General features: G+C 40.6%; 2 protein-coding genes across 5 annotated transcripts in view; one reads left to right on the forward strand and one right to left on the reverse strand.

Moving 5' to 3' along the window:
• The window catches only part of flt1 (fms related receptor tyrosine kinase 1), a 40,379-nt gene extending 37,049 nt beyond the window's left edge, over positions 1 to 3,330 (forward strand). The window contains exon 30 of the mRNA XM_031739173.2: positions 67 to 3,330. Within this exon, the coding sequence (XP_031595033.1) occupies positions 67 to 235 (169 nt within the window). The 3' untranslated portion in view covers positions 236 to 3,330. The remainder of the gene's footprint in view (positions 1 to 66) is intronic.
• pan3 (poly(A) specific ribonuclease subunit PAN3) lies at positions 2,398 to 26,240 on the reverse strand. Of its 4 annotated transcripts, none has more exons than XM_031739188.2 (18): positions 25,159 to 25,495; positions 24,168 to 24,289; positions 22,982 to 23,054; positions 22,818 to 22,888; positions 22,508 to 22,652; positions 22,114 to 22,331; positions 21,522 to 21,626; positions 21,381 to 21,438; positions 19,649 to 19,810; positions 18,223 to 18,339; positions 17,737 to 17,838; positions 15,266 to 15,431; positions 14,907 to 14,994; positions 14,658 to 14,797; positions 13,114 to 13,243; positions 5,900 to 5,964; positions 5,678 to 5,816; positions 2,398 to 4,980 (listed from the first exon to the last, which is right to left on the reverse strand). In XM_031739188.2, exons 1-18 carry the CDS (start codon positions 25,493 to 25,495, stop codon positions 4,840 to 4,842), a joined length of 2,379 nt encoding a protein of 792 aa, XP_031595048.1. In that variant the 3' UTR covers positions 2,398 to 4,839. The 4 variants fall into 4 exon arrangements, with proteins under 4 accessions (XP_031595048.1, XP_039473005.1, XP_039473006.1 ...); XM_039617071.1 differs by lacking the exon at positions 25,159 to 25,495 and adding an exon at positions 26,032 to 26,240 and having other exon boundaries at positions 4,840 to 4,980; XM_039617072.1 differs by lacking the exon at positions 25,159 to 25,495 and adding an exon at positions 24,849 to 24,867 and having other exon boundaries at positions 4,840 to 4,980.
• Between the last annotated feature and the right edge of the window lie 5 nt (positions 26,241 to 26,245).

Genomic DNA, 26,245 nt, shown 5'->3' on the forward strand with positions numbered 1-26,245 from the left:
CTCGATCTTCAATTCATCTCTCAGTGCACGCTAAACGAGACAATCGATCTCAATCTGTGTGTTTAGGTTCTTCACCTTCACCAAGTGTCGAGACACCCAGGTGCCCTTCCTGTGCAGTGACATCGCAGGTCTCCGTGAAAACGACCCCTCGATCCTGCCATGTGACTGGGAGTCTGACGAGGGAGGCTCCCCTCCTCCAGACTATAACTCAGCCTTCCTCTACCCCTCCCTTTAGCATCCACGCTTGTGTATTTTTCACAACTTCATACAGGGTTTATACAGCTTTTTATAATTTCTCCAGACCTCACCTTACACTTTTTAATTTACCCCACCTCACTTTTTATAGTATCTGCACGTCCAAATGCCCCAAATATTTTGGATCTTCCTCCTTCAGCCAAACTTGTTCAAGAAACCTTTGCAAAATCGCATGCTGTTGTACAACAAAGCTTCCTCACAAGTATTATCTCAGTGCTTTTCCACCACATTACCCATTCTACGAGCAGCTAAGTCTTACCTGACAGTACTTATACCCGTGCAGTTATGCAGAATGTATTCACTAGTATGTAACTATCAGAGCTTATTGTATTGGTACCTCATGCCTGAAGCCTTGTGAAGAGGAGCACTGCTGTATAAAATAACTGCTCCTCTTGCACAGCTACTACATGCTGGAAAAAGTTATTATCCACTGAATTATACAGCTAGACGCAATATATGTACCTGTATTTATTTTAGTTATGCAACCAAAATGTTACAACCTTAAATTTGACCATTTGTGAGTGTAAATTTTACTCAGTTTCCACTTTAATAGGTACACGTAGCTGTAAATCTTGCAGTCCAACACAACAGCCTTGGTAAAAAAATAATTACATTAATTAAAGGTAACCTGCTATCAGTTTCCTTATTCCTACCACAGAAATACAGCGGCATGGCCAAAATATTGAATGAGGTCACCATGTTAGTAAGTCTATATTTTCAACTGCTGCTTAAAACATCCGTTTGCAAGGGCAACCAGTTAGAGGGAAGCTGGTATCTAAGACTAGTTATTTTAGAAAGATGACAAACTGGAGTTGCACTAAGGCATAGTCTAAAGATAAACAAGGATATTTTTTTTTAACAGTGAATAATGCAAAGCTGTTCTAGTAGGAAGCGTCTTTAGATCACTAATTTTTTCACAGTCTCCACCGCAGACGAAATAAATATATTTTATTTTATTTATATAACATCAAATCACAACAGCAGCCACCTCAACACGCTTCATATTTCACGGTAAATATCCGACAATGAAACTGGTGTGAGGACGATAGGTCCTCCACACTCTCCAAGACTCAATATGATTCTTTTTGTAGGCCACAGTGTTAGACTCCAAGATTTAAGTGTATCTAATAAACTGACAACTCAGTATATGTATTTTAATTCAATGTATTCTTTAATTCATAAAATCTTTCATGCTGGGTTTGTTTCCATTTGCAAAAACCTTTGAATGTGCAAAGATTAGCTTAGTTCTGATTAGTTGATCCTGTTTGTGTATTCCTCTTTATAATACTAGTTGGTTAGTTGTGGGCAGACAGCTCTGTTGCAGACTCCGTCACAGCCCAAATCTGTATACAGCTGCCTTTGCCTTTTCTGGTCTTTTTTTCTATATCACATCCAAATGCAGGTTACATTAAAGACCCCTTTTTTTTTTTTTTTTTTTTGAGGAGTGCGTCCTCCATTGAACCCACCTCTATTTGAGGTGCTCTTTAGAAGGGATACCTGTATTCTTTTGTTTCCATTTAAGCCTAAGACGCTGCCATTTGAAGATAAAACTAAAATGCCTTTATTTTCACTGCAAGGTTATCTAAAAACTCTGAAATGTTTTGACACATATTCATGTGGAAATCTCACTTTGGTGGAATACCACTGGAAAAGATTCAGAGTGCTCATGGACTCAGTTTTATTCCCAGATGAAGTCTTGTGTGCCACACTGCGAGTTTTTAACATGGCCTTGCTGTGAAAATATCAGCATCTTAATTTTATCTTAAAACAGGAGTGCCTTGGACTTTTTTCATTTTATTTATTTGTACAGTTTCAGCCTTTATTTTGATAAGCTGATATAGGAAAGCAGGGAATGACACACAAGAAATGGTCCAGGACAAGCTTAAACTCAGGTCTCAGCAGCCTTTTGGCACGAGCCACCCAAGCAGATAAGCTACAGCAGTGCCTTAAACCAGTAATAAGTTAGGTTAAAGCCCATCATGCAGTTTCAAAGAAAACCAAAGAGGAATGTGTTTATAATACAGGAAAATCCATGTTTTTACCATGTATGACTGTGATATTTTACCTATATATTAAAAAATGATGGTCTCTGTAACTGCCCAGAAAAAAAGAAAAAAAAAAAAAAAAGACTCGACATCAGTATCAGTTTTGGTATTCTTTATTAAAATACTGCTGTACACACAAATATTGCAAAAATTTGAGACAAGAACACAAGAGGGGCTTAAAACATACTAAGATGGTGATTGTAGGTGTGTTGATGTTGGGGAAGAGGAGAAGGTCATCACTAATATTAACCGGAGTGTGTGTGTTATCATGTGGAATACAGTGATATGAGCACTGACGTTACACAGGCCGAGTCAGAAGGGGCATGTGTGTGTTTTTCAAAATGTGTGCAAGTTTGTTTCAAAGGGTTTTCTAAAGCACCACATTCACCAGATAAGTTTTGTCGGTTCATTTTTTTCTCGTTTACTAAAACAGAGGAAGTAGTACATGATCTAACACAGCCAGCACCCTGAAGGTTTGTCGTTGCCCCCAAGAACAGACCGCATTGAAAAGCTCACGTAAAAGTCGACTGCATCCGGGACAGTTTACTTGATTTTGACCTCTATCATCATGATTCAACTGTGTGTGTGTGAGAGTCTTTGTCACTTTAAAGCCTCGTGTTTGTAACATTCAAATGATTCTATGAAAAATCTGAATTGGAGGAGTCAGGAATTTTAGCTTGGCAGAACTTGTTGTTTTCTGGGTAATTGAAGGTAAATGAACAATGTCTGAGTGGTAAATGAACCAAAAGTAGATCTGTGCTTCAGGGCAACATGAAATCCCCCCCACAATGTCTTAAACTTACATTAACTTCCTAAAACCGCCATCTGAAGACGTCCCGCCCGCTCCACTGTAACTCATCTATATGACTGGACAAGGGGCAGCCAATGACAGCCAGACACATTCAATCATTGGGCCCATCCAGCTGTTCGTCATCCTGAGAGAAAGCCAAGTCATCCAAGTGAGTGCAGCAGCCAGCGCTGCTGCTGTGTCTCCAGCAAGTTTGTATTTCATGATCTTAAAAAATAAACACACAAATAAAACAAATTACAGTTGGTGCCCTGTTTGTACCCTCCTTCGCCCTCCATCCCCTTCCCATTTACCTAAACCCCTGCTGGAATTGGTCCACAGAATAATAAAAAGCAAAAAAAGAAAACTTGACAGCCCTCCCAATTTCCCATCATGCATTCCTGCACAACAACTGAGCAAAGAAAAAAAAACAGCTGGGAAAAAGTCACAAAAGCATTGCTTTTTCTCCAAAGTAGAGGGGCCCAGACCCCCTGAGGGGAGGTGAAGTTTGGGATAAAAGGGAAGGAAAAAGAGGGGACAGTAAGAAAGAGACATATATAAGGGACATTAGGGGTGAGAAGATAGGTGGGGGACCAAATAAGGACATTCCACAAAGAGGCAGCTATGGCTCCACCTCAACAGAAGCCCCACCCATGGGCTACACCCAAGTGTTGGGTAGCACAGCCAAAATGACCCTTCCTTGAGCAGTAGATGCCACGACCGTGTCCATTGACCAAAGGTGGTTGCTGCATATGTAACAAACACTTGGTAGACGGCAACAGGAGAAGACACCCCTTCCTCAGTGCCAACAGAAGCCACGCATCCCTACCCCACCCCACCCCCATCTCACACTACCCCAGGAGAAGACACCTCTTCCTGAGTGCCCATAGACACCACAAGTCTCCACCCACCCAATCCCAAATCCCATTCCATGCCACCCCACTGCAAATGAACCCAAATTCCATTATCTCCTGAACCAAAATGTCTGAAATCCTTATTTGTTTTCCAGTTTTACAAACCCTTCCCACCCTACCCAAGTGGTTTTATTTCCTTTTGTCAAAGGGGAACCATCAACCAAGGCTAAAGCTAGTTAGCTGTCCAATTCCAATGAAAGCCTTGAGTGGTGTCTCCCGTCTCCAAGTGCTTCAGAATGAAGGGGTGTGGTCTCCAACCGGAAGAAAGATGCAGTCAGTAGAAAGCTAGATTTCTTTTTTTTTGTTGTTTTTGTTTCAATTCCGAGTCTGCTCTGGTATTTATGTCCATGTGTGATTTTAGCTCTCCGTTCACCCTGTAGGCCACTCACACATATTCATAAAAATAACAAAAATTAACAAAAAAATTAAAATCTTAGTGCATCCTCCTCAGAAAAATAAACCCCAGCTGTAGAAACAAACAATAAAAGCAGGAAAAGTTCAAAACGTCACGTTCTGTGTCTCACTTTGTTCCCCGAATCTTAAAAAAATGTCATCATATGCGTTCGTCACAGCTTCCATGTTTGTCCATAAACTTTTGTTTTCCTCCTTTTGTTTTTAAATTTTCAGCTGTGGGGTTTAAGAAAACTAAAAAAGAAAAGTTACACTTTAGAAAAGCCTTCCTGGTGGACAGGGTCAGTGTATGTGACTGAGGTTCACGAAGCCCTGCCCCGCTGCCTTTGCCATGCTGATGTCATCTCTTTGAGCCTGGTCCTCCACTGTAGTGCAAAAATGTGCTCCAGGTCCCGGCAACTCCACCCTGCCGGGCCTGAAAGCGGCGCTACAGAGAGCCGGATGCAGCGGCCTGCAGCTCCTGGAAGGTACTGTCAAAGCAGCGCTTCAGGTCCGAGTAGGTCACAACCAGGACACTTTTCTCGTCCCGAGACACCAGGCTGATCTTCTCAGGAACGCCCGCGTCCAGCTAAAGGAACACAAGAAGAAACAGAACTTCTAAAAAAAGTATTTTCTAAGTGTTGCTTTTTGTTTTGCTACAGTTAGCATACAAAAGCAATTCATTCTCATGAGAAAAGCAACTGTTTTGACACTCAGTTGGGATCGCTTTTGCAAGTACAAGGTCATGTGGGTGCACCGTTAACAGGATTAGACTATCTGACACAAATTTAACAGTGAGTGTAGCTATTCATACAACAGTTTACTCAAATGAAAAGGCTGTAACTGCGAAAAGTCACAGCTTTAATTAGATTCAAGCTAACGAAGTGAAAAGAGGAACTACAGTTTTAAGAAAAACAGTGACAGCTTGTCAAGGAAGTTAAGCTGGTGGTTAAAAAGGATCTACGCATGTATGGTGCTGGTTAGGACTGACATATTGTGTAATTCAGTGTTTTTGAAACTGAAATTTGGAAAATCGCTACACTGTAAAACAGGTTAATCTTTTTTCATTTTTTAAACCTGTTTTAAACTTGCATTTGCAGTCACTGGGCACATTAATGTGCGATTTTAGCCTACGCAATTGAAGCATTAACAGAAAATTGATCTACTGTGCATGTTTGCCTAACTTATACACATTAAATAGTTCCATGAAGTGCACAAATTATCAAATATCTGCTTATTTAAAAACAAAAGTATTAAAAGAGACAAAAAAAGGCAAGCTCCCTGACTTTGTTGAGGCAGGAGACGATGTGGCTGAGGTCAATCCAGGGCGTCCCGGCTTCTGTCACCTGGTGAAACAGGTGGTCCCGGAAAAGCTTCAACAGGTAGCGGTCGCCCGTTTCTGACCACGTTGGGTCCTTTTGGAATCTGATCGGCACAACACAAGATTACACAGTTGTAACAGAAATAAATCACACACTATGATGCAACGTTCAACAAGTGGTACTTACTCTGGACGTTCATTTATGGTGCCCAGCTTGGCCAGCAGGCGAAAGAGTCGGCCATTTTGCACCTCCTGCAGAAAAAAAAAAGGGGGGCCAAATTTATTTGTCTGCACCAGAAACTTTCTTTTTTCTTTCAGTTGAAAGAAGCAACATGAAAGCAGCACCAGAGGAGGAAACCAATCTGCCACTAGAGGTGGTAGCAGGCAGTAAAATTCCCCACTCATTACCAACATGCAGTGAATTCTGCTTTAAATTTTATTTTCATTCCTGCAGCTGTAAACAGAGTATAGATGTTAAGTACAATGAATATAGGTTAATGAGAGGGGGTTTAAATTTGATGGGTGGGGCAGGGAAATAAATAAGTAAATAAACATCTATTTCAGTGGGATCTTCTCTTATAAAACACCAATTTCAAATCAAAAGATCATGTTCCCCCTGCAAGGAATGCTTCCAGAAACTGAAACCGCTGCTGTTGACTTTCTACCCATACATGGTGCTGAGCTCCGTTTTCTCTCACAGGGTCTACAACATACTTCCCTCTGACTGAAAGCGAACCAGAAAAATGGCACATTTTCTTCTAATTTGGTTTGCAGTTTCTTCTCTGAAGTCAAAGACGTGCAAGACAGAAGTAAACCAATATTACACCTACATCATGGCTCCTACACATCAAAACCACCTAACCTAATCCACATAACTCATTTGAGGTTACTTAATAGAGAAAAGAATGATGTACTGATCAATATACATTGATTAGGGTGGAATTACGTGATGAATTCTCATAAACTTCTTTAACTTAAATAATCCATTAAAAATAAATGCGAGCAGGTGCCAGTTTGTGGAAGTTGCCATGCTGTCTCATCATCTTGAGTACAGTGGCTGAGATAGACATCGTTATTTCCCTGTTTATGTCTGTGGCTAGAGACTGGCGACATATGTAGTACAGCTTTTAACTTTTAACTAAAAAAAAAAAAAAAGCACAAACAGCTCTTTTAACACTTGTACATGTATATTTTAATAATCTCCTCCCTTATTTCCACCTCATCCCTCATCTCCTTACCTGAACAAAAACAGGCATAAACATGCTTGTTTATTCCAGATATTGTCATAGCTACTTATTGTCAGCAGATTACATGTGGGACCCTCTCATCTCTGGATAGCCGACAACAGCCCAGCTAAACAACAACAGATGCTTATAAGCTAATGTTATGCCAGTGAATGCTTGAGTGTCCCAAAATTCACACCTATCCTCTTATAAACAGCTTGTTTACACTCTCACATCGTGTCCAAGCCCAAGAATGTTAGACACTCTTCACCAACGTGTACTGTAACTTTAAATCTGCACCTAAGGTTGTCCAAAACGTGATGTTGCTCACTCCATGACAGATTATTGCACTGCAGCAAATTACAGCTCACCTTCATATCTGCAGATATAATTAGCTCCTGCCTCTCCTTTCTCTTCTTCCTCTCAGCCTGTCTCACCCTGTCAACTGTATCTTTACTGTTGGACAAAGTGACAATTACTGATCAATCATTTTGGCTGATTTGAAAATGTATTCAGGATTCATTTTTCTGTAACTGTATTTCCAGACTAACTTCTGTGCCCACTAACTGAATAAGAAGAAAACTACTACTAACACTTAAAAAAATCTAAAACAAAACATTTTCAGGATCCAAAAAACCTAAAGGGAAATAAAAACAGAATGCAATGATCTATTTGAACTATATATAGAGCTTAAAAATGAAAATGAGAACATCCAAAACACTGAAACTAAGGAACTGATTCATAATATATATTTGCTGTTTTTGAATTTGATACCAGCAACAAGTTTCGATGATGTTGGGATAGGGACAAATAAAGACTGGAATAGTTTCATGGTGCTTAAAAAAAATTAAGAACATCAACAGTCTTTTAAAAAGTATGTCAAAACTGTGGTTTTTCCCTCACCGTGATGCTGAGAAACAAGAATTTGGGGATTCTGTCAGAGATTGGTCTACTATATAAATAATCCAGACACATGCAAATATCGAGGCTCTTAACCACTCAGGCCACACTGACTAAAAACAGAAAGCAGAAAACCATGCAAATGAAAGAACTTGCATTAACAAGATCCAGAAACGCTGCCGTCTTCTCTGAGGTGAAGTGCTTACCTCTACTGTGGCCTGACCAATCAACATTAGACATTCTTTCTGCAAATCACAGATACTGAGTTCTTCAGGCTGAAGTGGCCTGTCATTAGAGCAAAGTCTGCATGACTGTGTGGTGCTGCATTATTGCACGAGATGGGTAACTTGCACATCTGTGATGATACTATTAATACCAAATGACATATATAGGTTTATGGGGCAGTTTATTTCAGTAAGGCAATGCCAAACCACATTACGCGTCTGTCTGGGGATTTGTGCTTGAGGGTGAAAGCTATGCCATAACCTCAAACCCCTCTGAATCGCACACCTTAACCTGACAAAAGACTGCAGCTATTGTGATAGGCCTTTTCTCCACCATTGATTCATCCTGTGCATTTCTGGCTACTTTTTCACCACAGTTTTTAAATTTTTAAGTGAGAATAACAATCATTGTCTCACTAAAAGGGGCAATAATCAAAATAATAATATAAGGACTCACAAATGTCAGCAAATTCCCCAAGGGAGAATGCTTAAATGATCAGAATGGATGTGAGGGAATGAACAAAGAAGTGGAAAAACTAGAAGGACAAAGAATAAATAAATAAATAAAAAACCAAACAAACAAACAAACGTCCCAGCAATTGTATTTCTTTCTATCGGCTGGCACCGCATGTAAACAACTGGGACACGATCACACGGTAATTAACACACTGTATCTCATTGTACAACCGTATAGTGACAATAAAGGCATTCTATTCTATTCTATTCTACACAAAGCAGCTACACAAGCATAATGTAGCCACTTATGGTGGCTACATTGTTCTTCTACAGACATTCACTACAGAAGCCTAAATCAGGGCTGACTGGAGTTCAGATCTGTCGCACTTAAAAGCATTAATTTAAAAAAATAATAACACCGGCAACCGCCACTGTTACCAGCCTCCTAGTAGACACACCTGTGCTATCGATTTCAAAATCGTACGTCCGCTTGTTCTCAAGTTATTGCAGTCACAAGATTTTCAGAAAACTTACTCAGAGCTTGAGATCCAAGTTACTGAGATTAAAAAAAAAAAAAATGTCCAAGAAAGCTTAGTAGATGCACCTATGGTATGAATTTGAAGCTCCTGCTTTGACTGGCTGTCCAGTTATCGGATTCATAAGCTTAGCTGTCCACACCGCTCGCCCGCCCAGCGGGGTGACAAGCAGTTCACCCATCCTTTTACCTAGGGCTGCTCAATTAATCGAATTTTAATCTCGATTATGATCTGGGTTTTCAACGATCATTAAAAATGACTGAGCCGATTATTAGCACCTCCCTCGTGCTTTACTCTCGCGCTGCTCCGTGTGGCAAATCGAGCGCACCTCTCTGCGTTTCGAACACGCATCACAACAATTAAGAGGACCCGAGGGAAGCTGCTGAAGAAAGCTCGGAAAGCTAAGCAGAAGTTATTTGGAGTGGAGAGGATAATGGCTGCTGAAGAAAGAATGGCGTTGGTTGAAAAGAGAGGTGAAAAACGACTTCAGTGGTGTGGAAACCAATGTTCTCTCTAAGCTGCGCATGGGCGCAGAACTGCGCACCTGCTGGCATAGTCTCTGCCAACACAGAAAATCTGCGTTGCGCAGCAAAAAAAAAAATCTAACCTGAATTGAAATTAAAATTAAAACTTTAACAATTCTGTTTTGCAGTGTTAGTCAGTAAGTGACTGGCTGCTCCTGTATGGGATTAGAACGATGCCACCTTATCCTATAGTCCAGCCAATAATGCGATGCAATGTTTGGTTTTCTTCCTGAATACTATCGTTGTTTATATGCGGGAAGAATACGCAGCCAATCAACGTTGTTGACAGGCTATGACATGGCAACATGGCATCCCATGTGCCGACACCAGTGTTTTAGCTAGCAAAGTGTTACAGGTGGCTGTTGATCTCCCTTTATCTCATAGTGAAGCCACATTAATGACAACGTGTACAACCATTGGAGATGTGGAGCAGGACAGACGGAACAATTGACGGAAAAAGTGTGGACTTTATACCAGTTTTTAGTGTTTACTTTCCTCTCTCTTGTGTTGATAGGCCACGTAAAACCAGAGTTATGATAAAATATATGGAATGTTTGGTTTTCTTCCTGAATACTACCATCGTTGTTTATAGGGACTTTCTGCTCTGCACTACCGGAAGAAACAGTTCGTACCGCCACAACAAAACGACACTCCATGCTGCCCTGTCACACCTGGAGAAAAGAGACACGCATGTGAGAATGCTGTTTGTAGATTACAGCTCAGCATTCAACACTATCGCTTTATGCAGGAGGAGCACTGGATCTTAACTTCCTGTCTGACCGCCAAGTGTGAGCAAAAACTGAAAAGGGGTGTGTACTGAGCCCTCTCCTGTACTCACTCTACACCCCTACGAAACTCCCCCCACCCTTTCCTATTGGTGATGAAACAAAGTCAGCGCCGACCCACTGGTGTCAAACCAATCAAAAAAATGATAGTATGGCAACGCCCCATCACCATCTAGTTGTTAAGAAACGGGTGTTCTGAGATGTGGAGAGATTTGAGAGCGCCTCTTCTTTTCTCAGGAGCGAAAAATCTTGTGTAGTTAGTGTGCAGTGTAGTCAATGGTACGGCAACAGCTTTGTTCCAGTGTGTGTCAGAACAATGAGGCGACTGCTGAATGTTACAGGTGTGCCTACAGCAGTCATCAGGATACATCTCCTGTTGTCAGGCCTGCAGGTATCAGGCTGTTGTTCTCCATTATCTCATAGTGGACAGGAATAATTTTTGAGTGGCACAAATAATTTGTGTGGCATCAAATTTGATGCAGAACAGCTGATTGTTCTGTAAATAGCTTACTGTACATTAAATGTTTATTTAAAACCTCTGTACATTTTATATATCTTATTTTATTGACTATTTCATTTGCACACACACACACACACACACACACACACAAAAAAAAATTTAGCTGCATATAAAAACATATATTTATTGTTGTTTGCCATTCTTATAAATTTTTGCACAACTGAGTTACTTTTTTGAAGTAGTAACTATATAATTAATTGCCCAACATTGGTCATTATATACTGTATTTTGCAGTTTATTTAAACAGAGAGTTATAGGACTCTCTCACTGAGACTTTTTTTACAGACTCATACATTGGTCATAATTTTGCAGACAAGTCAGAGCTTTATACAAGTCAGAGCTTTAAAAAAAAAAAAAGAAAGAAAGTTGTGTTTTCAAAATTGGAGTTCAAGTTATTTTTACTTCCAATAGTGTTAACATACTACACAGGTCATGAACAGGATTTTTAAATTTTCATTGTAAGTGGGCTAAAGCAGTTAATTAAAAGTAGTCTAACATAAATGTAAATGCTGTAATTTGATTATTTTAATAAACCATGTAACTTGGATGGATTAGATGCTGGCGTGACCACAGTGCACACGCCTGATGTCGCTCACAGTGGTCCAAGGGAGTTTGTGTGTTCACTCAGACACATGAAATATTTGAGGGAACATTGGTGGAAACATTATGGGTTCACGGAGTCAGACGTGGATCAAATATTATGCAGTATTTTGAAGTTCACTAAACATAGATGTTTACATTTTTCATTTATTTTTATATTGCAAACATTTGCACTGTAATCAGTATTTGCACACTATTTTATATTATTTTTTGACAATCTTTAAAGCCATTATTGTTAAATAAATATCGTCAAATAATCGAGATCTCAATTTCAGTGAAAATAATCGTGATTATCATTTTTGCCATAATCGAGCAGCCCTACTTTTACCACTGAGGGGTAACAGTTACAAAAGGAGATTGTGAGGTGTTACAAAACTGAAATACTGTGGAAGAATGAGGTTGAGGCATTTCGTCAAGGCGAAAACAAGGTCCTGTCCAAGCTTCCTGCTGGCACTTAATTCACAAAGTTCATACAGTTTCGGAGAAAGACATTTCAAATCTCCTCTTTGTATCGTTAGCAAATAACCATAGTGTTTAAATTACATACCGTTTACTGTTAACATACTGTTACGGATACATTGTTGGGGGGGTGTGGGTGTGTGTGTGTGTCTCTGGAGTTGACTGAACAGTGTCGGTTTCACTTTGTTAACCCTCTCCCTATCTGATGAACAGTTACAGCTGCAAGCACAGCCAAACATCAGATTTCCTTTGTCTACCTCAAAATCATTCAATCGGATATATTGTAGATAGCTAAAAATATCAAGCATGGGTACCAGTGGTAGATACCAGCTGTATTTGTATTACTACATCTGCATTGCAAGAAAACAAAACAAACAATGAGTGCTTCTTGGCAAAATTACCAAATCAGAATCTAAATTAAAGATTAACAAGTGTCTTTAAAACTTGTTAATCTTCACTGAAGCAACAACAACCTGTAACTTAACACAGCAGCACTGTTGCAATGATGCAACCACAAACTCAGACCAAAAATGGTTTACATGACACTTGGAACTTTTAAATAAAGCTTTTCTTCAACAATAAGAGTGATCAGGAAAACACAGAGGGCTACTGCTATTTTCATACGCGCAGGCATGCATTCATCATCGTTTGACGTGATAGGCAGGAAATCTACATACTGTCATTACTTGAGTTTGGACTAAAAAGCTTATACTACCGAGAACCATTTCTGTGTTTTCTCATGAAACATTACTGACATCACTCAAATTTAAAGAACTCCGTTTTAAGTTCAGGGTCTGCAGCTAGGAGGTTTAAAAAAAAACCAAAACAAAACAAAAAAAACCCACAAGCTACTTCACTTGGCGTGTCAGCGCAGAGACAAGGCCGGAAGAGGAAGCTGGGGCCTGACCGAAAGAAAAAGGCTGAGATGGGGTCGGGTTGGCCGTTTCACACATTGATGCTCCAACATAGGGAAACTATATTCAACACAAAAAGTCCACAATATACTGTACAACGTCCTGTGTGCACACAAACAACTTCCCTATTTGCTAACCAAAGCAATACCCTCTTTCTATCCACCGCACAGGCAGTAAGCAACATGGCTTACAGACACGTTTTCTGTTCAGACCTTCTCTGTGTACAACATGTGTTGTGTTCAACATAACCTTCATCATACCTTGGCCAGATCCTCCTCAATGACGTCATTCCTCATCTGCGATGCGTCCAGTTGTGTGTAGAATCTGGCTCCAATCATCGGCATGATGTCATTGACGCTGCGCAGGCGAGACTGTTCGGTCAGCAGATACCTGCAAAACACAGCAACAATTTACCTTTATGTGAGTTCAGGTCAGGCGCCGCTGCACTCACAAGAAGGTGGTCTCTTTACACACTGCTGTTTTCTTCTTCACTATTAAGTGTGAGGTGCAAGCAGTGCACAAAAAAGGTATAAAACACTGCTAAAACCTTAAACAGCACAGGTGTGAGTGCTTCAATTAGAAGATCAAACGCTACTAACCAATCAGATTCCAGCTTTCTCTTATATGCTAAGTTTTGGTTAATTGCATCTATACGCAGATAAAATTAAGTGAAAACTCAGCTGATGTGTTATTATGCTACCTGTGACAGTAGCCTGAGTATATTGCATGTCACAATTTACTGAAGTATAAAAGCATCAGTTCTATTAAGAGGTCAACTCGCACTTCATTTACAGGACGCAGATCTGATAAGTCAACGGCCCTTAAACTTCAAAGGGTATCTATCTTCACACCACCACAAAAAGGTCACACTGACTGAAACTCCCCATAGATATTTTTCTCGGCTCTTCTTACTTATTCAAAACACGAATCGCATGATTGCATGTTTAGGTGCTGAAGACCTCTTTTTTTTTTTTCACCTCTTTCAGATAACAGAAATACTGCGTAGGACTAACACAAACACTGAGAAACGTTTGAAAATGCATAAATTCTGACTATTTGAATCCTAGGTTAAGATTATTTTTTTTAAAATGTTCTAATGATTTCCGATTACAATTAATCCTACAGAAGTTTGACACGACCCCAATGTTGCTGACAGGTATTGTTAACGTACGTTAACAATACCTGTCAGCAGAAGTGCATCGATTGCTCGTGGTAGAGCTAACATAACACAGAGGAAGCTAACAGTAAAGGCTCAGTAGGAGGTACTCCATTCTTGCCCCACAGACAGCTTTTATTTGTGTTTTTGAAATAGTTTAAGTTAAACCAGGGACTGTGGTCAGAATGAGTTGACACGACAGATAAGCTCCGTCGACTACATTTTTTTTAGTCAGTCTCAATGTGGTTGTGTTTGCTGCAATACATGTACGGAAGCCTTTATTGCGCTTATGGTAACACCAACGTGTTTACCGCCACGTCCATTAATATCGTTTCACATCACGTGAGTTTGTCAGCTACACTCCACACGCGACATGTGTAACAGGCAGTAAAATAAGGAACATACAAAGGAAATAACAGCAGTATGCAGCAGCCTTTGGACTTTCACACCGAGCTAGACTAATACAGATAAATTAGGTGGACAATGTTAACTGACTTGTTTACTTTTCATTTTATTAATTTAGGTCCGGTTGACCATTTCTACCACCGAAAAAGTCATAAACTGAAGACTCCTAACAAAAAGGCACCAGACCATCATCTGAACCCCCCCCCCCCCAAACTGGGTAACATCACACCACCACCCCCTTACAGAATGAGGTTCTTGAGGTCTGAAGAGTAGTTGATAGACACCAGCTCCATGGCCTTCTGCAGGTTCTCCCTTTGTATGCCAGCCAGGGAGTTGCATGCCAAAGCCAGCACAACCTTGCCCAGTGACACGAGATCTGCTTGCTACAAAAACAACACAAAAATAAACTTTAACCACACTTCCTCAGCTTTTGAAGTAAAACAGAACGACAGTACTAAAATAAAATCATTTCACATGAATCTGATAAAGTACCTGGTACTGTGGCATAAGGGCAAGATGATTGGTCTGACTGTTGTCAAATGTTAAGACGTCAAACACCCCAACACAGTTCACCCGTAACCTACAAAGATTAGCGCATTAGGTAACGTACATGTTTGTTGTGCATGCACAGAAGCATTGCTGTGAAAACATAAGCGCTGAATAAAAATATTCTTTTGCTTTTAACAGACTTTTTTTTTTTTACACTTAAGTCATAGTTTCATCTCTGAGCTTAAACAATAAATTCATGTTCTTTCATACATGGACATTTATGGTTATAAGAGATAGCCTATGATTCTTATATCCATGCTGAACAATGAAATATGTGCTTAGATACTTGAATAGCTGTATACCTGGTCTTGCCAGTGATGAGAATTTTGCTGGGGTCCATCACACGGCAAGCCAGGCCCGCCGTGTGGATGGTGCGCAGGGCTGAGCTGAGCTGGACGATGTATGCCCAGATGAGGGATTCTGGGAGCAGACCCGCATGCTGCCGTGGTGGAGGGGGTTCATGTTGTCCTGCACATGGGGAAAAAAGTTTTATTGTGCAAAAGCGGCATGAGGTTTTAGATTACTTATGAACTAAACCTCAGACTACTTCCTCAGTAACCTTATCTTCATGACAAGCTGTTTCTTAGAGGTCTGACATGAGTAAAAACGCATGAACTTCAGTCTGTAGATTAACAAGCTGATAGTTTTCTCAGCAATAGTGCAGTCTCAGAAAACAACTAAAAATTTCTGATAAAAATCAAGAAGCTCAATGACAGATTGTTTACTGTATCTTTGAAGCAAAGAATCCAGACCTACAGTTAAAGAAATATAACACTATACAATATACGAGTATTGCTCTGACCAATACTGAGATTACACTGCTTTTGCATCCATGCTGTGCGACACTCCTGCTAATGTGTAAATCTCCAGCAAAATTCAAATTCAATTCTTTCTCATGCATCTAAATTCAGTTTGTCTCTTAGAAGGCAAATATAGATTAAAAGAACGGTACCAAAACACAAAATTAAATCACTTTTACACTATGTTGCATTCCTGTTAATTGCAGCTTTGTTTGCAGTTAAGAAGTGACATAAGTGCATTTTCTAAAAACAAAATATGAAGGAATTCATTCCATTCCTTGCAGCTGTCCAACAGATGTACATTAAACTAGTTGCAAAGCACTCAACAGCTGTGAGATCCCTGTGAGGTTTTGCATTCTTTGCAGGTTTTACCAATTTAGAAAAATTGCACAAGAGGATAAAGTCTGTCATCCACAACTTTTCTGAAGCCTTCGTTATGTACAGTGTTTGGTGGACACACATCAAATGCTACTGCATTGGAGATTTCAGTGTGGTTTTGTGAGCTGATGGAGACCCTGATGCGCTGTACAGGCTTCTTTTTGGCCTTCGTGCATTTAGTCAGTTAGCAGTTTATTTTTAGACAGCCGAGTAAGTTAGCTGTGTTGCTTTGTGGTGCAGACAACTCAGTACGCTTTGCATAGGATTTATTCTTGTTTAAAAATCACTTGCACTGAAGCCAAAGTATTTCCAGTCCTGACATTTGATTTTTGTTTTTAAACGGCCTGTTACATCTTATATTGATCTTTTAACAAAGTTTTCCCGGGCCAGACTGCATCCCGGAAACTTCAAGCAACCAGATGCAGGGAACAGCTGTAACTAGCACACGCTGTTAGGGTCATGGGAGACGATTAAAGAACACTTGGATTTGCCCTTACTTTGCGTTCTATTGATGTAGCACGCAATTTTAATATTGGTCAATTATGGTTATTTCGTTGTGGGAAGCCAAAGCTGTAACCGAGATTAAAATGTGATTAACTGTGGAAGCCTACTTCACGTAAAACTGACGAGTTCACTACATCACTGAGAACCGCTAATGAAATTCTTATTCTTATTCATCAAAATACTCGTTTCAGTCACAGTTTGAACCAGCGTCTCATAAGGCAAGACCATTTACAGTTTCTAGAAATCATGTTTATTATCGGGGCAGTACTCACTTCTTTCTCGTAATCCCCCTGCAAGTTTTACAACCTATGTGAACCACTCGCATTGGGTAATGTAAGTCAGGCGGTAGAGTGTTAGGGTGTGTACAACACAATCAAACCACAATGCAGCATGCGAGAATAAGGAACCTGTTTGTTTCACTAAAGACCATTCCAGAATGAAATGGCTTCAGATTATGTTATCTGGTATTTAGGTGTACAATCATCATGTACCCATGTGCAAAGGCATCTGAGAGACACTTGTTATATACACACACGCTTGTATATACACATCTCATTTGTTGTGGTTTCTTATCAGTGTTTGGAATGGATAACACAAAGACCAAGGTCTGAATGCCTCTGCTTCCTCTGTCTGTCATTCCTGTATACAGGCTATTTAACAGCACCTGCCTTAGGATCAGTTTCAGCCACAGTTTCCTCCAAGTCCCCGTGTGTCTATCACAAAAACCCGTGCTTACCAACCGTCAGCTTAGGCTACCAAACAAGACTTCAAAAAACACAAACAAAAAACAAAACAAAAAAACCTCTCCAAAACATATTTTTAGACACTTTGAATTTCTTAAAAACATCATGTATTATTCGTTTGCACAATCTAACCCATCTACCTACACACCTATAAGCATGGCATGAGCACAACTGCATGCAATGCAATCATGAAAGCATGCACTCAAATAGACTTGGGCAGATGACCTCAATATCAAACAAGTAAACAGAGTCGAAATGTGTGAAGGGGAGGGAGTGCAGAAAGGCGTGTGAGGTGATGCTAGGCCTATTCGTAGCAAAGGACCAGGAAGGGAGGGACAGTCAGCATACCCCATTTCCTTTTGGTGAAGTACGAGTCTGCTGCTGGGTCATTAAAGTGTCTGCTGAACATGGTTTCTGCACCTGCATGGAAATCATACGAGAACACCAAAGCTGGGGAAAGAAGACAAAAGTGTAAAGGAAATTAGGGCTGAAAAAAAACCTCCCCAAAATGCTTTCTGTGTCAGCATGAAAATGTAAAACGGATTTTAAAAAAATGTATCTATTAGCTAACTGGATATTTCAACTCCAGCTAATGGTCAACAACAATCTATTTGTCACATAGCTTTAGTGTCAGATATTCACATGGAGAGTTTAAATCTAAAGCTGTAGTAACAACGAAATTAGCACATGGCAAATTTGAGACAATTTAGTATAAAATATAGTTATGTAACCAGAAAAAAAATGCAAGTATAAAATCATGTAGCTATATGAAATTTCTGTTCAAATACAGGCAAGCATTAAATCAACAAGTCATGTATAGCTAATTACACTCACAGTGGTCTCCAAAGGCCTTGGTGGTGAAGACCTCTCTCAATGTTACAGTGTTTGAGTGCTGAATCTTCTTCCACATGTCCACCAGCATCATGCACTTTGTGTTAACGAGGCGGAAACCTTTGCATATTAAAAATATTAATTATTTATAAGACATTCATTTTATGTTAGATCCAAGCAATGGGTGAAAACAAACAACCAGTGAATACAAAGGGCCCAACTCCAAAAAACCTTTAATTTATTTACTCTACCTGAGAGAATTTCTATTGTTTCACCACACCTTATCTAAATAAGTTTAACTAGGTTTAAACTGGTTTGTTTGAATATAGTTTTGGTTTAAATTCGGCTGGATTTCACATGTTTTAGGCACAATTTCGATTCTTCCTGGGAAAATATGTTTTACATGAGTAGCTTGTTAAGCTGTACCTTGCTAACATCACACATAAAGCCCACCTGTAAAGTTACAGCATCACATTATAACTGTAATGTTCTGGTACTCCGATGGTGAAAATATTTATATGCTTTTATATTTGAGTCTAATCTTTTTTATATTGTTGGGATTGCAGCTCATAAAACCCAAACACACACACACACACACACACACATCTGGGACACTTAATGCAAATCAATAAAATTAATATTCAGTTTTATCTGCTTTAAAACTAAAGCAACTTCCACAACTCCTTTTATTAGGCTGTGGGAAGGTAACCTTTAATGTTTAAATCTTCATATAAATCATAATTTTCATATTCATCTTACATGCTTCTTATTGGAATAGGCGGCACTCATAGGGATTATTTTGTGAAGAAGAGCCTGACAAAGAAAGTCGTCTTAACAGAGACAGCTGATAACCACTGTCATGAAAGCCATTATCACTGGGATTTTTTAGTTTTGTCAAATCAGCTCTCTCTCTCACACACACACACACACACACACACTCACTCTCAACTGGACATTAAGTGGACACTGCATTACGGCGCTTACGAGATAAAAATCTGTTCTGTCAGACTGAGTCACAGCTCCCCCCCAAGTAATGTATTGAAAGTTTAGAGCTGCAGTCCACCCATGAAAGCATTTAATTCAATTCATTCCATTTTATTTATATAGCGCCAAATCACAAAAACAGTCGCCTCAAGGTGCTTTATATTGTAAGGTAGACCCTACAATAATACATACAGAGAAAAAAAAACAACAATCATATGACCCCCTATGAGCAAGCACTTTGGCGACAGTGGGAAGGAAAAACTCCCTTTTAACAGGAAGAACCCTCTGGCAGAACCAGGCTCAGGGAGGGGCATTACAATACAACATTACAATATTAGAAATGCTGGAACAGCTTCTTTCACTTATTAAACTGGGCTATCGGGAGGGTAAATCAACTCTGTGTGTGGCATCTGAGAAAAATGCATATGATGACCACATTTCTTACCATGTATCCTCCTCAGGCAGTACGGTAGGTCATCTTTGCTATTCACTGCCTTGTAGCACGAGGTGATGTAGCTGAAGTTGCTGGTCTTCTGCATGCGGTTTGGTGGGGGAAGGGGCTCGAGGGGAAACAGGCTGTGATAGCTGTCCACCTCAGATGGTACATCTACCAAAAACAGGCATTTTTAGAGAGGGGAAAAAAAACACCACATACTGCACACAAAATAAAAGATTTAAAATGTAAGTGGCAACTAGGGTTGGGCGATATGTAAAGATTTTCCAACCGACAATCCTTAGTCCAATAATCGACGATGGGCAATATATTCGCGCATGCATAGACATTTTGATAGGCGGAGGAATATAACCAAGCACGGACTAATTTGTGCATTTATAACATAGAAGTCCAAAGATGGACAAACTAATTTCCCCCAAAAATTAGGACTGATTAACGAAATTAAAATTTTTAACGTGCTCAACCATCTGTAGCGCAGAATGAACCAACTTTGGACAAACTGCCCGAAATGCGTTGACAGAACCATTTCAGGAATTTTGACTCAGTCTGCGCTCCAGATGTGTTAATTGTTAATCCAGTTAGTCGTGATGACCGCGCATTAATGCTGACAGCACTAAAAAAAAATATGAAGTTGCCAATTTGGGATGAAAGAGGTAAACCTAAGGATGTAACCAAAGTGGTGTGCGAGCAAAGTAGTCAAACACGACTAACTTGCATGAGCATGTACGTGTCCACCATCCGGCTGAGTATGCTAGGTTATCACCAGCTTCTGCAGCTCCATCAACAAGCATTTGGGCACACTCTGAGGAGAGTGCATTTGCTTGCAGATGAAAGAGGGTGCTGTTAAAACAGCGCTATTATTGTTTTTTCTGTTGGCTGCTTCTATTAGCTCCATCCTTATTAGAAACTTACTCATGGGCAAATAAATAAATAAATCGCCCTCGTAAAAACGATCGCCGATGGGCTCAACCTATAGTTGATAGTCGATATATTCGTCCAATCGCCCAACCCTAGTGGCAACAAACAAGATTTTTGGTTTAATTTACTGGAAAGTTTATATTCCTAAGGTACAAAAAGCTTGTTTGCAAAACAATCAGAAATCTTGTTTTCCCTGTTAGTGACCAATAGTTTACCGTCTGGGGAAAAGCTATCTCGAATAATTGTGAAAACCAGACCCAGCAGAATTTTTTAAAAAGTCCCTGAAGAAGGTGAAGTGGGAGCGTGACAGAAACCAAAAGTAAAACAAGACTGAGCCTGAAATGGACATTCACTCTATTATAAAAGCTCAAGGATTTGTGATCAAAAGCAACATGTGTGTGGCATCATCTCTAGTGGATCAGCTATTTACAAAAAACTGACTGCCTACTAGCCTGATTTATTTTAAAACGGAATCTGAGTCAGACTTTGCAACACGTGCCTTAAGGGAGACACTGAAAAGCTGTCTGTTGCTCCACAGCACTGCTGACGTGATGCGTTTGTGATAGTTGCAATCTTAGCAACTGACACACACTAAACACATACACACAGAGCCCACAACCAACATATTTCACACCAACAGGACAGAATAACTCTACATCAGACTTGCAAAAAGCACCAGTGCTGGTTTGTTTACATGTAAATATAGAAAATAGAACACTGAAACAGCCATTTAGTTTTATAAGCGCATGTTTAAGGTCAGTTGTCACAAGCATCCCTTAACATGTCAACAATGTAGATGCTATACCTGGATTTTCTGAGTGGTCAATTTGGGCCATGGTTATTAGATGTCTGTTTATCAACTCCTGAAGAAGAAACAAGTGGACAAGACATCAGTTATAAAGCTTCAGAGAAGAGAAGGGGAATGTTTGGTTAACAAGGACAATACCTGTCGAAGCTCATCAGCCATGAAGAAGGACGGGGCATTGGCTTTCGGCTGCATGTAAGCCACATGTGGCGCCGTGGGTGGATAGATATGGTAGGTAGGAAACACCTGCAATAAAATGAGAAAAAAGAAAACACAGCTTCCTATTTATTGAGAAGTGGAAACCAGTCTGATCATACAAATATTGTTTTCAGGCAGCTATGTAAATGAATGCGAGAGAATGAAACTCTGGTTACATTCCCTATTAGGCCACAGTAATATCTGACTCAACAGCCATGAATGTTATTAAATAAGACTCACATTTACAAAACTTAAAACGCAGACAAAGTGATACATAAAGAGACCCTATTAGGCCACAGTAATATCTGAGTCAACAGCCATGAATTTACATCTCAATGCGGCCTATTAAATAAGACTCACATTTACATCAAAACTTAAAAACGCAGACTGATTTAAGTGATATTCATTTTTTTGTGTTTAAAGAGACTGAATGCATCTGCAGTACCGCATTTTGAGTGTAATCTGCATGAAAAACAAGCGCTCACTCTTCCTGCTCAACAAATGACAAGGGCGAGCCTTATACCACGTGATACACCATCCCAGCCATTGGTGCCGGGGTGTTGTCTGTGTAAAAGTAGGTCGTCCCCCCTACAGTCTCTTTCTGGATAATGTGTGCACCCTGGTCAGACGCAGTGGTGGGCACCATGTAGTTGGCAGGGTTTGGGGTGTGACTGCGTCGACGGGGAGCAGGTGAGGTGTGTGGTGTAATTTTAGGTGAGTGAAGAGGAGAAGATCCCGCAGACAACGACATTCCTGAAAAAGGAGACAGAATGTGAGAAATGTTTCTTAGGAAAAGATTTAATTTCACAGTAATATGTGAGGGAAATCCCTCACGAACTCAAGTATTACAATTTCTAAAGATGAAAAACAAAACTGAGCCCAACAGACAGTGTTCAGGTAGAGAGTAGTTCTCAAAAAAAAAACCACACCTGGAGCCAGGGCAGCAGCTGTGGAGCCGCTGAGACCAGGATGTGCAAAGAGAGGTGAGGGGAAGGCCTGGACAGTGGACTGAGCCATATTGGCCATACGTGGAGCTCCCTTAGGGATGAATTCACTCGCTGCCGGGTTAGGAGCCTGCCAACACAAATGAAAACAATGCAAAAATTAAAAGTTGTCTATCAGTCTTGTTGAAGGCAAATTAACTCATCTTTGTCTGGCTTCAAGTACTTCCTTATATAAAAATGCAATCCTGAACCTTTAAAGAACTCTAATGCTATAACCCGATGTTTGTACGCTCACCTTTCTCCTTTGGGAAATGCTAAGAGCACCAAAATCACTGAACAGTGAGGATGTCGGGGAGTTCACTGGATCTGCAAAGCACAAAGTGTTAAGGGCCCCTTCCAAACTGTGGAACAGTGGATGAGTATCAGCTAGTGCCTCAAAGATATCTGAATACAGCTTACCATGAGTGCTGTGGCTGAAGTTCTTGGCACCATCGTTGAGAAGACTGGGAGAGCTGCTGCTGGTAGTCATTCGCTAAGGAGAGGAGCATCCAGAGGATATGTGTTACAAAAAGCGCCGCGCTGTCCAATTATGTTCATCAAAATACAACGAAATACCATAAAATAATTTAACTGCATGGCCTTAGTCTCCAATTATGCTTTCAAAGACCTAAAACTTTTTTGTGGTGGTAGGTTGGAGCTGCTGGTAGCCAGTTGCTGAATTAAACCTATAAATGTTTTAGTTCCAAAGTAGTTGGTGTCAAATTAATAACTAATCTACAAATTCAGCTGCCTCTTTCATGAGGCCAGGGTTTTGGATATAGTCCAACTTCACTGCTTTGGGCTGGTCACGTCACTCTTTGTTCTGCTCTGCAGCATTCTGTCAGCTTGAAATAGGAGCACACGAACCAGCTCTTCACCTGCTCCAGGTTCTGGTTTGAGTGGTCCTCAAGCTCACAACAGATCTCCCAGAGAGCAGAACAAGGACTACCATCACTAGCCACAGTCCAAGACAAAGGATTCAGAGCTGGTCTAAAAGCAAGATGAGAGACTCACTGGAGAGGCAGCTCAATGATATTAAACACTAGCCAAAAAGCAACCCAGCCCACCTGCAGAGTCGAGTTTAGCTCGTTAGCAGCATCTGAACTTTCAAAAACATGCCTGAGGGCATTGTCTACTAGTAAAGTTATTGCATACGGCACAAAAAAAAGAAATGAAATAAGGTTCAACCCTAACATAACCATGTTGCCAGTCACGTACATGTGGAAACCACTGACTGGGGATGTAGCGATATACCCGCCAGTAAATGCCTCGATGACTCCCAACAGCAAAAGATGAAACTTAATGATGGCAGTGGCTGACGTTAACCTATTGTGTCACATCGATTTCACAGTAGCTAAATGTTCAAAGTTGGAGTGATGGAGAACTTGAAGACTTTGGTTTATTGTGAAGCTGTTTTTATGCTTCCCTGTGAAAAAAAAAGCGCAATAACAACAAACTCAATACAGAAATGTGACCGGTATACCATCAACTCAGAATTTCACACGCATTGCATTCCTAACATAGCAAAACAAAACACGCATAAATTCATTTTCAGTTTGTTTAACTGTATATTTACTGTGACAGACCTACAGCGGCCCTCTTGTACCTGCATCATTGAGTATTTAGGCTCTGCTGGACTTCCAAATCCATTGACCCCAATAAAGCTGCTGCTGAAGTAAGAGTTGGTAAGATTGGCATCGCTCAGGGTTGCACCTTCCATCCCTGGGACTGTAGATGACAACAAAAGCAGAGTTTTGCAGATTAGGACTGAAGCCAGACCGACATCAGTTAGAGATAATTGCTTACACAGTCCAAAAGGTAATGCACTCATGCTAATGTGTGCGCAACTGAGTGCGTCTTCAGCCAATCACAGTTTGAAAGCATGTAAACAGTGAGCCGCAGCTGAAGCTTGACCCAAGGTGATAGCTACCACCAGCAAACTTTTTTAGTAATACTTCCAGGACAGCTTTTAATGCAGGACTGCAAAGTGCATGCTACTTAAACACAAAAACACAACACACAAAAACAATGCCTACTAAACCGTTAGCGTAGGTAGGCTAGTGTTAGAAAAGACTCAACTTGGAGAACAACACTAAACTTCACTTTAAGTTAAGTGAAGAAGAAAATGCAAAGTGCTGATAAAAACACTCATTTCTCCTTTTTGGAGGAGAAACCTAAACAGGTAGAATAAGTTAAAGTGGTCAGTTTAAACATAGTTTAGCTAACGCTAGCGTGCTATTAGCTGCAGGAGCTAACGTTAGTGGGACGCGGATTTCTGCCCACTCACAGCTGTCACACAACACAACAGGCCTCCTCGGCTACAGCAGCATGGCTCATGTTTTGTGTTTTTAAGATACTGGTAACACAACGTGTAGTCAAAACTTGTGAGACGACAGTTAAAGAGCGCGATATATGCTAGTTGCACGTTGGGCTGTTTTGCTAATGTCTGGCAAGTAAAAGTAAACCACGTTGTTTTGGCGCTGAGAGGCCTCAGTGAATCCTCGGGCTAAATTTTAACAAAGCTCCGTGAGGCCGGAAAGTAAAGTCACAGTCAGTCACCATGCACGAGGCCTTGGTTTACAGTAATTTGTACTCACTGGTTAACAGCTGCCCCTCCAGAGACGTATTCGCAGGCCCCAATGTTTCACTCTTCTTGGGCACGCCGGTGCCCCCACCGCCCGGGCAGCCCGCCGCGGAGCCGCCAAGGGAATACCCCGCTTGCGTCCCACCACCCCCGGCCATGGACAACGGGACAGGGCTGCCGCCGCCGTGCAGCGGCAAACTCGCCAAGGACGGATCCTCATGCAAGAACTGACACTCATCTCCATAAAAGCAGGTTTTGTCTTTTGCGTAGTATCGACAAAACTTCACCTTGACATTAGGTATCCCGGCACCCCCGAGCGGAGCAGCTGAAGGTGGGAGTCCACTGTTCATGGCACTGCTGCTGCCGCCACTGCTGCCGGAAGACGCTCAAACATAGAGAGATGCAGGAAGCTAGCGTGCTAGCCCGCTAGCTTTCAACCAGTTTTCACTTAAAGGAGCGAGTTAATGTCACTTCGGGTGATGGAAAACACTTAAGATCCCAGAGTACTCACATTCTAAGGCTAAGGAGCATTTTGGTTTGAGGAAATATCACTGCATGTGAAATCCTGGTCGTCGTTGTTGCTTTTGTTGTTGTCGCTATCCATGCAGCTGCCTTCGCAAAGTAGCCTGTTGTTGTTGTTTTTTCCGCTCACAGCCTCTGTGCTGTGCTACAGAGCCGCTAGCATAGCTGTGCATTGTGGGTAAAGCAAATTGTACCTGCTGGATGCAAACTAAATTTGAGGTATCTGCGATGTTGACAAAGATATAGGGGGAAATTTTCTTTTTTTTTCTTTAGCGCGGCTATCATTCAGAATTAAGCAAACGATGCAAACATGATAGAACATTTTAAAATACATTTTAAAAAAGAGAAAGAGAAAAGAAATTACTTCTTATTTTTGGTCTTACTGGATTATGGTACAAATATTTCCCAGCATGCATACAATATCTCTCTTCTCCCTCTCTGTCATGTTGATAACGTAGAAACCAGCCTCTTCAGTTTTTTCTTAATGAAAACACCCAGAAAAAAATGATTGTACTTCCATTTTTTAAATCTCCAACAACGTTATACTGGCGGATTGACAGTATCTCGCGTGTACATTT

The sequence above is a fragment of the Oreochromis aureus genome, linkage group 9 (assembly GCF_013358895.1).
Source record: "Oreochromis aureus strain Israel breed Guangdong linkage group 9, ZZ_aureus, whole genome shotgun sequence".
Taxonomy (NCBI): Eukaryota; Metazoa; Chordata; class Actinopteri; order Cichliformes; family Cichlidae; genus Oreochromis; species Oreochromis aureus.

What these genes read in the sequence shown, in the direction of transcription:
- pan3 (XM_031739188.2), bottom strand. Translation starts at nt 25,495, where the DNA reads ATGAACAGTGGACTCCCACCTTCAGCTGCTCCGCTCGGGGGTGCCGGG. An exon ending in GCATTTCCCAAAGGAGAAAG is followed by an intron (nt 22,653 to 22,817) that starts GTGAGCGTACAA and finishes TTGTGTTGGCAG; the next exon opens with GCTCCTAACCCGGCAGCGAG. An exon ending in GACCTCAAGAACCTCATTCT is followed by an intron (nt 13,244 to 14,657) that starts GTAAGGGGGTGG and finishes TGTGTTTTGCAG; the next exon opens with GTATCTGCTGACCGAACAGT.